General features: G+C 52.5%; 1 protein-coding gene across 4 annotated transcripts in view; it reads right to left on the reverse strand.

Annotated features, from left to right (window-relative positions):
- LRRC7 (leucine rich repeat containing 7) overlaps window positions 1-15531 on the reverse strand; it is a 105291-nt gene continuing 89760 nt past the window's right edge. Inside the window, exons 19-25 of one of the 4 annotated variants that reach the window (XM_053985274.1) lie at window positions 13738-15415; window positions 11941-12090; window positions 8412-8531; window positions 6463-6681; window positions 4477-4569; window positions 3056-3130; window positions 1-811 (exon numbers count right to left, since the gene is read on the reverse strand). In XM_053985274.1, coding sequence (XP_053841249.1) covers window positions 704-811; window positions 3056-3130; window positions 4477-4569; window positions 6463-6681; window positions 8412-8531; window positions 11941-12090; window positions 13738-15415 — 2443 coding nt within the window. In that variant the 3' untranslated portion in view covers window positions 1-703. Of the gene's footprint in view, window positions 812-3055; window positions 3131-4476; window positions 4570-6462; window positions 6682-8411; window positions 8532-11940; window positions 12091-13737; window positions 15416-15531 lie in introns of those variants that run through there. The other 3 variants (XM_053985276.1, XM_053985277.1, XM_053985278.1) reach the window with 3 other exon arrangements.

Consider the following 15531-nt stretch of genomic DNA (forward strand, 5'->3'; position numbering starts at 1 on the left):
TCCCATTCCAGAGGGAGTTATCCCATTCCAGAGGGAGCCATCCCATTCCCACGTGGGTTCCTTGTCCCGAGGTCCCAGAGTTACAGCTGGAGAAGTCTCTCACCCTGTGTAGTGAATTGTTCCTGATCCCTACGGAGCCAGCTATACACACGGCATATGTACAGGTATTTTCATAAGGCATAGAATATCTTTGCATTGAAAATAAATGAACATTATTAAATTTAATTTAATATATACTTTCTTTGAGGTGTTTATGAAAATATTTTCTTCTCTATACTTTCGTATGCGACATGATAGAAATATTTCATGGGAAGTACAGGTTAATATATTTCATCTTTATAAAGGCATATACAACTTTGAGGCAGTGTTTCTGATGGACAGCAGAATTCCTAAAGGATTTGTATGTGCTTCTGTGTTTTGAAATCATATGAAATTGACTTTTAAGAAGGAACTTGGTTAAAAAAACGCACCAATGCACAGCCAGAGGCTGACAAGTAAAACTAATACGGAGCCACATGAACAATATATTTATAGAGTTAATTCTTATATTTTCTCCCGATGATTGGTACTAACATAGAGTATTATACATTTGGCACTACTGTTTGCCATTGGTCCAGCAATTGGCAAAAAATTGGTTTCCTATGTATAAATCCTTTTGAACATTAGATCTGGCTAGACATATTTACTATTTATAAAAAAATATTTAGACAGTAAGCTCACGTTGGATAACTAAGTCTACTGTGTTCTGGAAACTCTTCAGTAGGAGCACAGCCTTCTCGTGTTCCAGGTGTACAAAGCTGTGTCCGTTGGCCTGCAGCAGGGAAAACACAAGGGAAGAGGCTTTAGTGGCTTGTTTTTGGGGGAAAAAAGGGCTATTTGGCAATTAAAAGCAAGGCTGAAATAAATAATGAGCACACGGGGGTTTCTCGAGAACACAAAGCACGCATTTCTCCTGTCCTCCTCTTGTGGGATGGCTTCAGGGCTGGGCTGGGGGCTCCAAGGAATGATTTCATTCCCACTGAAATCATGCCGTGACTCTGGGATGGCTCTGGGCTCTGACCATGCTTAAAGCCTTAACACAATAAAACACCTTTCCCCTGGGAAAGAGGAATCCAAATTCCGGGCAGGGAAGGTTCCAAATACACCGACAACGGTGCCAAAACGAGGCATTCGTGGAATCCCAGAATTCTGCACTGTGGGGTGGGAGGATCTCAGGGATTTGGAAGATCCAGAGGGAGATCATGGAGCAGAGTGTGAGGACAGTGCCATGGCAGGGACACCTTCTGCTGTCCCAGGCTGCTCCAAGCCCTGTCCAAGCCGACCCATTCCAGAGGGAGTTATCCCATTCCAGAGGGAGTTCACCCATTCCAGAGGGAGCTATCCCATTCCAGAGGGAGCTATCCCATTCCAGAGGGAGTTATCCCATTCCAGAAGGAGTTATCCCACTCCAGGAGTTATCCCACTCCAGAGGGAGCTATCCCATTCCAGAGGGAGTTATCCCATTCCAGAGGGAGCTATCCCATTCCAGAGGGAGTTATCCCATTCCAGAGGGAGCTATCCCATTCCAGAGGGAGTTATCCCATTCCACAGGGAGTTATCCCATTCCAGAAGGAGTTATCCCACTCCAGGAGTTATCCCACTCCAGAGGGAGCTATCCCATTCCAGAGGGAGTTATCCCATTCCAGAGGGAGCTATCCCATTCCAGAGGGAGTTATCCCATTCCAGAAGGAGTTATCCCATTCCAGAAGGAGTTCACCCATTCCAGAGGGAGCTATCCAAGGCTGGGGGGAGATGGATCCTCCCCCCGAGCCCCAGCTGGTGGCACAGGCAGGGACAGACTCCAGAGGGAGGATCAGGCTGGAGAATCTGGAATGAGGTGCTGAAGGGGACAAAGGGGGAATGGCTGGGGCTGATCAGGGTCCTGACACAGCCTTAAGCTGCACCAAGGGAAATTCAGGTTGGAAATTAGGAAAAAGCTTTTCCAGAAAGGTGATAAAGTTCTGGAATGGCTGCCCGGGGAGGTGGTGCAGTCCCCATCCCTGGATGTGTTTAAAAAGCCTGGATGTGGCACTGGGTGCCAGGGTTTAGCTGAGGTGCTGGGGCTGGGCTGGACTCGGTGGTCTTGAAGGTCTCTTCCAACCCAGGGATTCTGTGAATTCTGTGATTCTGGGATTCTGGAATTCTGTGATTCTGGGGTTCTGGGATTCTGGGATTCTGGGATTCTGTGATTCTGGGGTTCTGTGATTCTGGGATTCTGGAATTCTGTGATTCTGGGGTTCTGGGATTCTGTGAATCTGGGATTCTGAGATTATGGGATTCTGAGATTCTCTGGTTCTGGGATTCTGAGATTCTGGGGTTCTGTGATTCTGGGATTCTGGAATTCTGTGATTCTGGGGTTCTGGGATTCTGTGATTCTGGGGTTCTGGGATTCTGGGATTCTGAGATTCTGGGATTCTGAGATTCTCTGGTTCTGGGATTCTGGGGTTCTGGGGTTCTGTGGTTCTGGGCTTCTCTGGGAATGACTGGGAGGGCACTGTCAGACCTCAGCAGGAAAAGCAGGACAAATTTGATACCCAAACAAACCAAATGGTTTGACCTCCCTTTGAGGGAAATATTCCTCCCCCCTGAGCCTGCCCTGGCCCAGCCTGGGGCCGTTCCCTCTCCTCCTGTCCCTGTTCCCTGGAGCACAGCCCGACCCCCCCGGCTGTCCCCTCCTGGCAGGAGCTGTGCAGAGCCACAAGGGCCCCCCTGAGCCTCCTTTGCTCCAGGCTGAGCCCCTTCCCAGCTCCCTCAGGGATTCTCCAGCCCCTTCCCAGCTCCCTCAGGGATTCTCCAGCCCCTTCCCAGCCTCGTTCCCTGCCCTGGACTCACTCCAGCCCCTCAGGCTCTGGTTTGGGGGTGCCCAGAAGTGGCCACAGGGTGGAGGTTAGGGTTAACAGCTGTAGATCAATATTGGAGCCCCCCAAAACACCACAGGCAGCTCAGTCCTGCTGCAAACACCACCCACTGTGCTTCCAGGCTGAGCTCTGAGCCCAGCACTCCCCAGGATCCCTACCTGGAGGATTTTGTCTCCGGGCTGGAGCAGGCTGGAGGCAGGGCCGTCAGGCTGAACCCTAGTAACAAAGATACCCTATAAGTCAGAAGTAACACAGGTTAGGATGCTTTCTCCAAGAACTACATCCCAAAAAACACGGGGCTCCCTCCCTAGCCGGGGCTCTGCATACCCTGGAGATGGGGTAACAGCAAACTGGTTTATTCTGCTTGTTATCAAACACCAGGCTGGGGGTGGAGCAGCTCTCTGGGACATTCAGCACTTATCAGTAATTGTGGGTCATTTTAAACTAAAATCCCACATCACAAAGAAAGTCCAGCGTGAGCAGGGTGAGAGTGGCTGCTTGTCAGGAGGGTAATTAAAATGGAGCAAGTGTTAATTACTGGAATAATGTGTATCATAATCAGTACAGCAATCTTTGCTTCCTCTAGGAAGCACGGCTTCAGTTTCATTATTTGAAATATTTATGGAAGTTCTCAGTGTCCCTGCGACATGAATCCAGTATTATCCAAGCACATCAGCTCCAGGAATGTGTTCAAGGCCTCCTTTTCCAACAACCTCCAGTCAGTTCCGTGGCACCAAACACAAATCCACAGGGCTACGAGTCCACGTCCCAGTCCTACAGCCCTGGCAGCTGGGCCTCAGCACACGTTGGAGTTTCCGTGGCCTCCTTCTATTGCAAATCGATTTATCTTAAATGTGCAATTCCCAAAGTGAAGCCTGAGTGTCCCTGAGCACCACCAGGTGTCAGTTTTAACTCCCAGTACAGGAGACTTCTGCTGCCATGGGGCCTGTAAGGATCCAGGGATTTCCAGGCTGCTTTTGTTTGACACAGCAGCTACAAACCCTGGAATTTCAGCCTCCAGGGATGATACTGTGCTTTAGTATAATTAATATAATATAATATAATATAATATAATATAATATAATATAATATAAATAAAAATAATAGATAATATATAAAATATAAAAATATATTATATATATAATTTATACTAATATAATATAATATAATATAATATAATATAATATAATATAATATAATATATTGATTAAAAGTTTAATTGGGGTCTAAGGCAATTCTTAAAAAGTGAGAGAGACAGTTCTCCAGAAAACAGCCCAAAAAATTATCTTGCCCAGGGAATACGGGCCAGACACTCATGGGATTGATGCTTGATTCCCTCATCTTATTTAACTGGGAAAACAAGCAAACAACACTCTGCTAAAATAAACAAACAAACAAACAAAAAACCAAACCCCCCCCTCCCCAAAAAAAAAACACCAAAAAAACCCCACCCAAAACCAAAATATGGGGGAAAAAAACCTTTCAGTTACACCAACAGGGAGGCACAAACATCCCCCTCATTGTTCTCTGCCTCCACACTGAGAACTCTGAAACAAGGAGCAGGGAATTTCAAACTTACCTTATCAGAAGGTTTGAATGGATTTCCTTGTCCACTTATTCCACCACTGATACTAAACCCAAGGCCAGGATTCTTCTCTATCCTCACACAAAACTAGGTAGGAAAAACAGGGATGTCAGCACTGAACCTTGCCCCGGGCAGGCACCTCCTTCCCTCACATCCCATTTCCCTGGGCCCCTGCGCTCCACCAAATGGGAAAAGCCACTGGAATATTGCTAAAATAGAAAAATATTAAAAAAGGATAAAATATTCCCACAGCATTTTCCCACAGGGCAGCGAGACCAGAACATTCCCTGTGGTTCTCAGATTTTTTGCATGGATTTTAATGTTCTCTTTTATAGGAGGAAAAAACCCTTTAGATTTGTGAAAGAGAAGTTCACCCTGGCCAAGTTTTTCACTTAAAGACTGGGATAGACCCATCAGTGAGGCTTTATCTGGTGTGATTTTATTTTCCCAGGAGGAGCCAGACGTGCAGCACCCCTGGGACAAAGCCAAGGGAGAAAATCCTCTGGGATCTCTGGGGCTCTGCTGGGATCTGGGGGCCTGCACGGCCACAGGACTCAGAGCTGAGCCTCCTCTTCTAGTCAGGGTGGCTCCAAAGAGCGCTGGGGAATTGGACATACAATAAAAATGAGCTCAGAGAGCTTCGTGGCCGTGCCCTGAGCTGGTGTGAGCACATCTTCCCCCAGCAGGCTCTGAACGTCAGGGACGTGGGGCAGGAGCTGCTCCGGGGCTCCACTGACACTCCCCACAGGAGGGAGGCTTGGGGATGGCTCTGCACCTCCTTCTGCTCCTCAGGGGCCTCTCGCAGCCCTGCTGAAGGACAAATCTGAGCAGAGCAAGGTCCCACCAAAGCCCTGCCCTGCTGGCACTGAACCGGGTCACTGGGGAAAGGGCAGAAGCTGAAAATTTAATTCAGTCTGACCCAGGAGTGCCAGCTCAGCTCAGGGACCTCAGTTCCAAACGGTGTCACTGGGTCAGTCTGGGAGAAAATGGGCATTGGTGGCTGGTGCTGGGGAAGGGATGGACCTAGCCTGTCCCCAGCCCAGCCAAAGCTCCTCCAGCCCAGCCAGAGCTCTCCCAGCCCAACCAGAGCTCCTCCAATCCAACCAGAGCTCCTCCAGTCCATCCAGAGCTCTCCCAGCCCAACCAGGGCTCTCTCAGTCCATCCAGAGCTCTCCCAGCCCAACCAGGGCTCCTCCAGTCCAACCAGAGCTCCTACAGCCCAACCAGAGTTCTCCCAGCCCAACCAGGGCTCCTCCAGTCCAGCCAGAGCTCCTACAGCCCAGCCAGAGCTTCTCCAGCCCAACCAGAGCTCCTCCAGTCCATCCAGAGCTTCTCCAGTCCATCCAGAGCTCTCCAGCCCAACCAGAGCTCCTCCAGCCCAGCCAGAGCTCTCCAGCCCAACCAGAGCTCCTCCAGCCCAGCCAGAGCTCTCCAGTCCCCAGTCTCCCCTGGGCTGCCCAGCTCTGTGGGTATTCTCAGCTCAGTCAGAGAGAAAGAGAAAGGTTTTCTAACCAGGAGACAGCCTGGGAAACAGTTGGGAAAGAATGTAAATAATTCTCTAATCTACCTTGTTATTCACATTGTTTATAGATATGTTCTGCCTCTGTGCATCATTCACTGCATGCCAATGGTGTGGGATGTTTTTACTCTAAGACCAATGAAATCAGTCTGCACGATGTTCTCTATGTTTTTACTCTAAGACCAATGAAATTAGTCTGCACGATGTTCTCTATGTTTTTACTCTATGACCAATGAAATTAGTCTGCGTGATGTTCTCTATATAGAGTGGTACATTTGAAATAAAGGGAGAGCTCATTTTCTTTGCCTTCTGATCTGGAGTTCTCTGTTCCCGTCCTGCTCAACGGCGTCACGGCCCATCTGCCCCACTCCCACCTGAGGTTCCCCTCTCCTGGGGGCACTCCGGGGAAGGCACCCGGGGGCTGCTGCTGCCCCGAGCTGCCCGGTGCCCCCGTGCCTCACCTGCTCCTGGTAGGCGTCGGTGCTGCGCTGGCCCTTGGTCTGGATGAGGCACCGCTGGGGCTGGGGGGCCCGGGAGCCCTGCGAGGACGGGATCTGGATGGGCAGGGGGGGCTGGTACTGCTGGATGGTCACCTTGTTCATGCCGCCCTCGTACTGCTGCTCCCGGCTCCGGTGCTGCAGGCTCTGCGAGCCCATCAGCGTCTGGATGTGGCTACCTGCCTGTGGGCAACCACCGCGTTAGAACAGCTGGCCCAGCGGCTCCCAGAGCCCCGCGGCTCCCAGAGCCCGCACACCGCCCTGCCCCAGCACTGGACCTTGCCCCGGGCAGGCACCTCCTTCCCTCACATCCCATTTCCCTGGAGGAGCTGAGCCCCTGCGCTCCACCAAGTGGGAAAAGCCACTGGAATATTGCTAAAATAGAAAAATATTAAAAAATGATAAAATATATAAACTGGAAGGACTGGCGGCATTTTCCCACGCGGCAGCGAGACCAGAACATTCCCTGTGGTTCTCAGGTTTTTGCACGGATTTTAATGTTCTCTTTTCGAGGAGGAAAAAACCTTTTAGATTTGTGAGTGAGAAGTTCACCCTGGCCAAGTTTTTCACTTAAACACTGGGATAAACATCCCCTGCTGGCCTCTGGAGCTGGGGAATGCAGGACGTTGCTCAGCCCGATTTCTTGCAGATCAGGGACAAACAACTCGGCTGCCAGGGCCAGCTCCATCCCACACCATCAGCTTCCCTCCTCCTCCTCCTCCTCCTCCCGTGCCTGGAGGCATCCTGGGAGCGATGGGTTTGCTTCCATCCCCCAGCAATCCTCCTGCACTCAGGGATCCCTGGCTGCATCTCCCTGTGAAGCCAAGGACAGAAGGTGGGAGCAGCAGGAGCTCCTCGGGATCCTCACACACAGCAGGTGCTGGTGTGCACATCGAGGTGTCACTCACTGCTGCGGCTCCAGGGCTGGGCAGGATGGATCTCCTGACAGTGATCCCTGCGATTATCCTGGCTCATCCCTGCAGCTCCTCCTCCAACACGGTTCCTGAGGATTCTCCATTCTCCAGCTTTATGGCCACAGCAGCTCCTGAACCCACCAGCAGAGCTGGGGCTGGCAGGGGCAGCCACTGGAATTCAACATCCACCAGCACAGAAGCACCAGAAGGAGACCCTTTTCCAGGGAGTTTATCAGGGAAAGGGCTGTGCCTGTGCAGGGCTGGGCTGCAGCCACCCCACCACTCATGCTGTTTGTGGACTGAACAACTTCTCTGGGGTGAAACCTGGGGATGAGACCCTGCAGGAGCAGGGCAGGAGCAGCCCTGCCCAGCCCTCCATGCCCACTGCCCACAGCAGAGCCAGAGCACACAAAGGGGTGATGCCTCAGGTTTTGGCTTTTCTGTTTTCACATTCTGAGCTGCTTCAGTGTGTGGGTCTGGGCTTCACATCAGGGGATGCTGAGCTCTCTGCACAGAGCAGGGACACAAAACAATTCCTGCTCCAGCTGGGCACCAAGGACAAATGACCCAAATCTCAGGCCCAGGAGCACAAACAGCGTGGGCTGGAGAGAGAAAAACAAGCAGGATGGGAGTGCCTGGGCTAAAGCTGGAATGGGACAATGAACTGCAAGGTGCAAATGGAGCAGAGCTGATCCCAGTGAGAGCCCCCGGGAGCGCTCGTGCATTTTGGGACCATTTTGGTTCCTCTTGGGTGCAGCCCTGGCTGGGCTCTGGTGCTGCCCAAGGTGGATCCATGGAGGAGATCCTTTCCATAAATCCCTGCTTTATTCTGTGGCTCTGCCCAGCCTCTGCTCTAGGGCAGCCCGCACAAGGCATCAGGGCCACCATGACAACACCGCCCTCAACTCACAGCAGTTCCTGCTTCAAGCCTTGGGGCAGCCCCGGGCGCTGCCCAGAGCTGTCCTGCTGTCCCCAGGGCGGGCTGGTGGCACCTCTTACCTTCTTGGTGACGGTGTCGGGGGGCACGTCCCGCCGGCCCAGCGGGTACGGGGTCCAGGGGCTGCCCACGGCCACCTCGTCCTGCCCGTTGTCCAGGAGGCTGCTCTGCTGCGACGGGGTCTGTTCACAAAGGCAGGGCAGCCTTTAGTCACCAGCACAAACCCTCCACACTCAGTGGAGTGACAACAAACCCTCCACGACAACCCAGCAACGCGCTACCGCCGCAACGCCCAGGCTGCTGGTGCTCCACCAGCGCGGCATCGCTGCGGGGGCTCTCTGCAAGCAGGAGGGCTTGAGAGGTTCAGGACAGAAATGATGAGAATAATGAATGGTGAGAGAGAAGAGAAAATTCATTGGACGGGACTCGTTACTTTCAGAGAAACAGATTTTGGCAAAATTGCAGTATTTATACAGCCTGGCGTTAATTCTGGCGTTAGGACTTTCTCACTGCTCATTCCGGCAGCAGGAACTTTTTTTAGGAAGGATTTGCCACCAAGGAAAAGGAGCTGTTTGTGTTTTCTGCAGCAAACATCCCCTGCTGGCAGTGCCGAGGCTCTGCTGGCTCCGTGGGCAGCTCCCAGAACCTCCTGGCTTGTGCCAGGGACATTTTTTGTACAATATTAACCTGGAATTCAACGTTTGCCTCATCATGAATGGCCACAACACACAGGGAAAGTTTCCACAATGCTCATAATTCCCTTTTCTCTCCTGTTCCATGTTTCTTCCTTGTCACTTTCCCCCCTGGTTGTTTCATTCCTGTTTTCAGGACTTTGGAGGGGGTTTGGACTTTTCCTGCCTCACCCTGAGTTTCCATTATCTGTCCCCCTATTTCTTGATCATCACTGGGAGTTTTCCTAACACCTTTTGGGTGTCAGACTTCCCAAAATTCCAGCATTGTCCTGCCACTGACAGCACCTGGCACAGTCCAGTGCTTATTGGTTAATGGGAATCTGCAAAGGAACAAAATAATATTCTTCCCCTCTGCCATTCCAGGTATTTCTTCTCCAGCTTCGAGTAAAAACAAAAAATCAGGATACACTTCTCTAGATGGATTTGCTTTGAAATGTGGGAAATTTTCTGTTAAAAACTGTTTTTAAACAGAAGTTGAAAAGTAAATAGAAGGAAATTATTATTTAAATCACATCTCTGAGATGAGGTGAAAAAAGTCCAACCCTGATTATTTAAAATGAGAGGAAACTTCCATTATAATTCTTTCATCATTCAAGAGATCTTCCAGAAAAATCATGGAATTTGTGATTTTCCTTCTATGAAAAACCTCTAGAAAAAAACATTCCCCCTGTTTAAAGCCCAGGATCTCCTTGCAGAAATTTCTTGACCCCCATTAAAATGGAAAAATGAGCAATTCCCTGCAGAGCTGTCCTGGGAATCCACTCACATCCTGAGGGATCAATTTATGGACCCCTCTGGGTGCCCTCGCCAGGCTCAGCCTCTGCTCCCCCCTCACTGCTGTTCCCAGGGAAGGTGGGAATTCCCATCCTGGGAATGGGCTGCACCAAACCACGAACTTTTAAAACTTTTCACTGGCAGCCAGAAGTGGAGAGGATCCCTCTGGAGGGGGCTGGGCCTGCCCTGCAGAGGGGAGTTTGCACTCCAGAGGGAAAAGGGAAAATGCAGAGAGAGCTCTCAGCTTCCTCCAGAAACAGGGAAATCCTGGGATTTCATTTGCTGCGGCAAAAGGAATTTGTCCCCAAAATTTTGGCCGTTTTCTGAGCTGGGACAGGCTGCAACCCAGCTCCACTTCCGTGAAATCTGGGGAAAAGAGGAAAAGCAGCACTTCCCACATTTTCTGCAGGGAGCAGATGGATGTAATGAACGTTTTCAAGGGAATTCACTGTTTTATCAATTAAAGTTGATTTCCTGACATCCAGAGCTCACTCATTACTCTCTTGAATCCAGGCCACGGGAAGGAGGGAGCAGAAGAGGCAAGGATTAAACTGCTGTGGCCTGGATTCTTTAGGAAATGCAAATTCTGTGGAAGGCGTGAAGCAATAAAATTAAACAACACTAAATATACACGGCATTTTTCCCAACAGTCATTTCCCCCTGCAGTGATCTTTCCCAACAATAATTTTCCCAAACAGTACAGCGAGAGAACAACCCCTCAGTGCAGTTCAGCATCACAGTTTCTATGGATATGGATCAATGGAATGCTGGTGAGATAGAAAAGCAGAATAATCCACATCAGACCACACCCCAAAACAGGTCACAGAGCAGATTCCTGGATTTCCCCAGACATCCATCATTAATATCCACATTCACCTACAGCCTCAAACCCTGGCAGTGCCACAAACCACCTCATTCCTGACGTGTGGGGGGAGCCAGCACCACTCTTTGGGGCTGATGCCCAGTGGATTTTTGCAGGGACTCGTGACAGGCGCCTGAGCAGACAGACAAGTTCTTGGGAAGCAAAGACAACACCGGGACGTCCCTGCCCAGCACACACATCCAGGTGGGATCCCCTCGGAGCCCCCCGCCCCACCGCAGAGCAGCACAGACCCGGAGCAGCACGGGAGCCCGGGGGGACATGGCATGGAGGTGACAGGGGATGGGGATGCTGGGGAAGGCCTGGCACTGCTCCCTGCGTGCTGCCATCCTGCCCTGGGTTGCCCGGAATTCCGGCTGGAGCACGCGTGGGGTCGGCAAGCGGAGCAGGGCCAGCTCCTGCTGCTGCTGCTGCATCATCCTGCTCTCCTCAAATCCTTGGATGTGAGCTCCGGACCCTTGGAAGCCTCCTCTGGGAACTGTTCCACAGGGCCTGGCAATCCCCAGCACAGATGGAACGCTGGGATCCGGGCTCTGCTGCCCTTCCATCACTCACAGAGCTGCTGCTGCTGATTTGTCCCCTCAGCTCCTGTGCCAGGGCAAGGCAGAGGCTGAGCCGTGCCCGTCCCTCGGGATGCAGGGAAAGGTCTCAGCATCCCTCCCTGGCACTGAGAATCCTGCAGGAATGGCCCTCTCTGCCTTGTCCCGTGTGCCTCTCCCTTCAGATATTCCTTGGGAATACACAGTTTTGTATGTCTGTGCTAGTCAACAATATATTGATGATAAATGTAAGATAAACAGAAAATTAATGAGAAAAATATTCTCTTTTTTAGGTGTTTCTCAAAGTTTAAAATGGGTTTGGGTGTGGTAACGTGTTCAAAACCCATCAGGTATTACAGGACACCCAATTAAAGCTCAGATATTAAAACCCCTGTCTCCTGGAGCCTGTTTAACATTTCCACACCCATTTTTCTAGGATCGAACAGTCCCAGAGCAAACCACATTCCCCACTGAGCAAATGACAGCGCTGGCCTGTGTGAGGAGAGCAGGAGAGCAGGAATGACAGCCAGGGAGCTCCACAATCCAAAAAGCAAGGCCACCAAGGGGCAGAGCTGCGTCCCTGCCAGCCTTGCTTTGTGGACTGGGCCTCCTAAAAGCACGAGGAAGAGGCAGAAGCTAAACCAGGAGGAAGCAAGGATCATTAATGAACCGGGAATGCCGGGAATGCTGGCTAGCCCATACTTACTTTCGGTAGAGGTAGCTCTTGAAGCATTTGGTTTTCAAATTTAGATTTAGGCTGCAAGTTTAAAGTCATGCTTCGGCCGGCATGCATGGCTGAAACCCCTCCAGAGTGCAGCATGCCAAGGCTAACTGTGTGGTGTTTGTAAGCAGCGCTCTGAGTAGAGGAAACAACCACGGGACACATATGAACACACATGCTCAGAATTAAGTCTCACACATACATGGTTAAGTTCACAGAGTTTTAGTTTAAGCCAACAAACAGTACCGGGTACCGATAGCTCCTCCAGGCATGCACTGGTCACACAAAGCGAGTACATTGCTCCTCGTACAGAAAATGGGCACCAGAGAGGACTTCCACGCTGACAGCACAAGGGGGGAGGTGGCATCTGGAGTTCACCTGGTACAAGTCTTGCTTTTGCGGAAAAACGGCCAAATTGGGGGTGGGCTGTGCCTGGCGTGGAGGAGCAGCCCCTGGGGAAGTCCTGCTCCATGAAAGCCTGGCTGCCCCACGTGGGACGAGCTGGGCAGGGCAGGGACACGGGGTGCTGTGCCCACGCCAGGGACAGGGGCTGCTCCCCTGTGCTCCAGCAGGCAGCCCAGCCCAGATCCTTGGAGCTGTGCACCCAGCAGGAACCACCTCCCAGGCGCTGGGGACAGCCACCAGTGTCGGCTTTGCAGGGTTAAAGCGCCCTTCATACACTTTGTAAACCAAGTGTAAAGGTGTTCCTTAAGCCAACCACGCCTGGCAAGGGTTTATTTGCACCAGGAAGGGCCCTGCTCGGGGTGCACTGGTTTCCCTGGGTAGGAGGCAGTTTCCAGTGGGTTTACACAGCACAAGGAAAAGAGCTGAGGGAGGAAAACGCTTCAGCCTTTTTGAAGTTTCCCCATTTGATCCTTAAGGATAATTTAATATCCTCACATCCCAGCAACTGGAAGGTAAGGAGACTGTTAACACCAAACTCAGGAGGCTCTAGCATAAAGCAGTATATGGACACATTTGGCAATGACCCCTTATGCATTTCACCACAGGAATTTGTCACAACCACTTCAGGAGTAAATCGGATTCATGGATTAGGTCATTAAATAGGTAATGACTGAATCATGCACTAAAGTACCCTTTGGATAGAAGGCAAATCAGCATAACTTCCTACAGCTAAAAGGAGTTATGATCACATTCCCATTAGAACCGTGGCAGTGGATACCCAGGGATATTTCTCAGCTGTAGACACTTTTAAGCCCCCTGCACTAACAGCAACACCAGAGCTAAAATACATTTTATTACTTATTCTCTTTTTCCTTTATTCCCTTTTACTGCCATGGCGTGCCCAGCACCTCTCCAAGCTCTCGGTCGTTACTGACCTGGTGGCTCCAGCAGCGCTTCCGTGGGCAGGGGAGAACCTCAGGGTTCTTCCTAATTTTGGGCAGAGCTGCAGGAGTCACCACCCCAGCGACACTGGGGCACTGGGGCAGAGCCTCTGGATTTACCCAGGTTTCAGAATCACCACCCCAGTGACTGCCCCAAGGAACGTCACCAGCGTGAAGCCTCTGGATTTAGCCAGGACCCGGGGCCACCACCCCGGTGACTGTCCCAAGGGGCATCATCAGTGAGGAGCCTCTGGATTTTCTGGGATCCCTCACTCCAGCTGAGCACCCCCAGGGCCCTCGGCGGGCCGGTCCCTCTGACACCACGGCAGGAATTTCATCCCTGGGAATTCTGGTGGTCACCACTGCACGTGCAAATCGTTTGACAGAGCGAAACACACAACTAAAGGCATTAATTGCAGAGAAATGCCAAACATACCCTGTCTAACCTTCTAGCTTCTATATGTCTAAGTAGCTGTTGTCTCCAGTCAGCGGGCATTTTAGCACAGCTCTCATTTCCCTTCCCAGGGGGAGGCCTCGGCTTTATATCACTGCTATCGGAAGGCTTGTCGCCATAGTTACCCAAGTTATAGTCTGACGGAATCTTTTCCAGCAGAGCTGCCATGGTGGGCCTCGCTGAGACCGGCCGCGTTTGGGCCGTGCCGTAGCTCTCTGTGCTGTAGCTTCGTGCCGACAGGGGCCTCCTTTGCGTGAGGTTTTTAACTGGGAAGCTCCCGGTCTGGGCTTTCACTTCCTGGTAGGAAGGGTGCTCGTCTTCGTAGCGCCCGTTGCGCTTGAGGAACTGGGCCTCGGGCACGGCCATGCTGCCCTGGCGCTCCGGGGCGCCGCGGAACGGGGCCCGGCCGTACCTGTCCGCCGGGGGCAGCTCCTGGGGCTCGCCCACCCTGCGGAACACCGACATCTCCGCCGAGCTGACCAGCGAATCCGCCCTGCGCAGGAAGCCGGGGCGCGCGGCCGGGCCGGGGAACGGGGCGGCCGCCGGCTCCTCGCCCACCGAGGGCTGCGAGAAGGAGAACATGGGCTCCACGGGCGCGTAGCCGCGGTAGCCCCGCGGGCTCACCAGCTCCTGGGGCAGGCTCTTGGCCGGCTGGGGCAGGTACTCGGCGTTGAGCTGGAAGGGCGGCAGGAGCCGCTTGTCGGCCGGGAGCTCCACGGCGCCCTGGGGGTTGAAGCTTTGGTCGAACTGATAAACCTTCTTGGTGACCGACGCCTTGTGCTGCGGCTGCACCTTGACGCTGCCGTAGGTCAGCAGCTCGTCGTCCAGCATGGGCACGGACTGGCTGCGGGACATGCTCAGCACGCCGTGCTCCGGGCCCAGCAGCTTGTCCACCCTCTCGTGGGGGCCCACGGTGTCGTTCCCGGATGCATAGTTTTCCAGGGGGATGTTGTACACCTTGTACGCACCGATGTCGATCTCGTCGATGCTCTGCGACTTCTTAAACTTGTTCGTTTTTAGATCCCTCATCATCGGGGAGAGCCGCTCCGTGCTCTTGCTGATGGAGATGACGTTTTTGGAAGGGTCTGGGCGACAGTGCATGTGGGAAAAGACATTTGTGAGGCTCCTGTTGGCGTTGGCGTCGTGATATTCCCACGGAATTCCTGGAGTGAAAGTGCTCGTCATTTCGGGAGACTCCTTGATGTGATCTTTCCGCTCGGGCAAAGGGCTGGTGTTGGGGGTGCTTTCCAGTTTGGAAGGAAAAGCTGTCCTGTCTTCAAAAGGACTGGGGGTTCTGGTCCAATTTTGCCAAGGATTGGGAGGAGGCACTTCAGAGTCGTGTGTGTTTCTGAGCGCGGGCTGCTCCAGCTCCAGGGGGATCCCCACGATCCTGTCCTGCCGGATCAGCGGCCGGCGCCCGTGGGCGGAGGAGCTCCTGGATTTGGTGCTCAGCAGGGGGTTGGTGCTGGCGTTCTCTGCCGCGCTCTCCTCGGCCACGAATCCCGTGTTGTCGTAGTGGGAGCTGTCGTTCCAGCTGTCGGCGAAGGCGTCGCTCAGCGGGCGCCGCTCCGGGCGCGCCGGGACGTTCCCGGCCGGAGCCGCTTCCCGCTGGCTCAGCAATGGCTTGGTCTCCAGGGGCTGTGGGAACGACTGGGCCAGCCTGCAAGGACAAGAGAGGGGAACAAGATAAAATGTCCTCTGTCCCAGCACGCCAGCGCTCATCGTCCTCGGAAAGCAACTCAGCCTTCCCCAATCTACGCTCTGGCTTCGGGATCG

The sequence above is a fragment of the Vidua macroura genome, chromosome 9 (assembly GCF_024509145.1).
Source record: "Vidua macroura isolate BioBank_ID:100142 chromosome 9, ASM2450914v1, whole genome shotgun sequence".
NCBI lineage: Eukaryota > Metazoa > Chordata > Aves > Passeriformes > Viduidae > Vidua > Vidua macroura.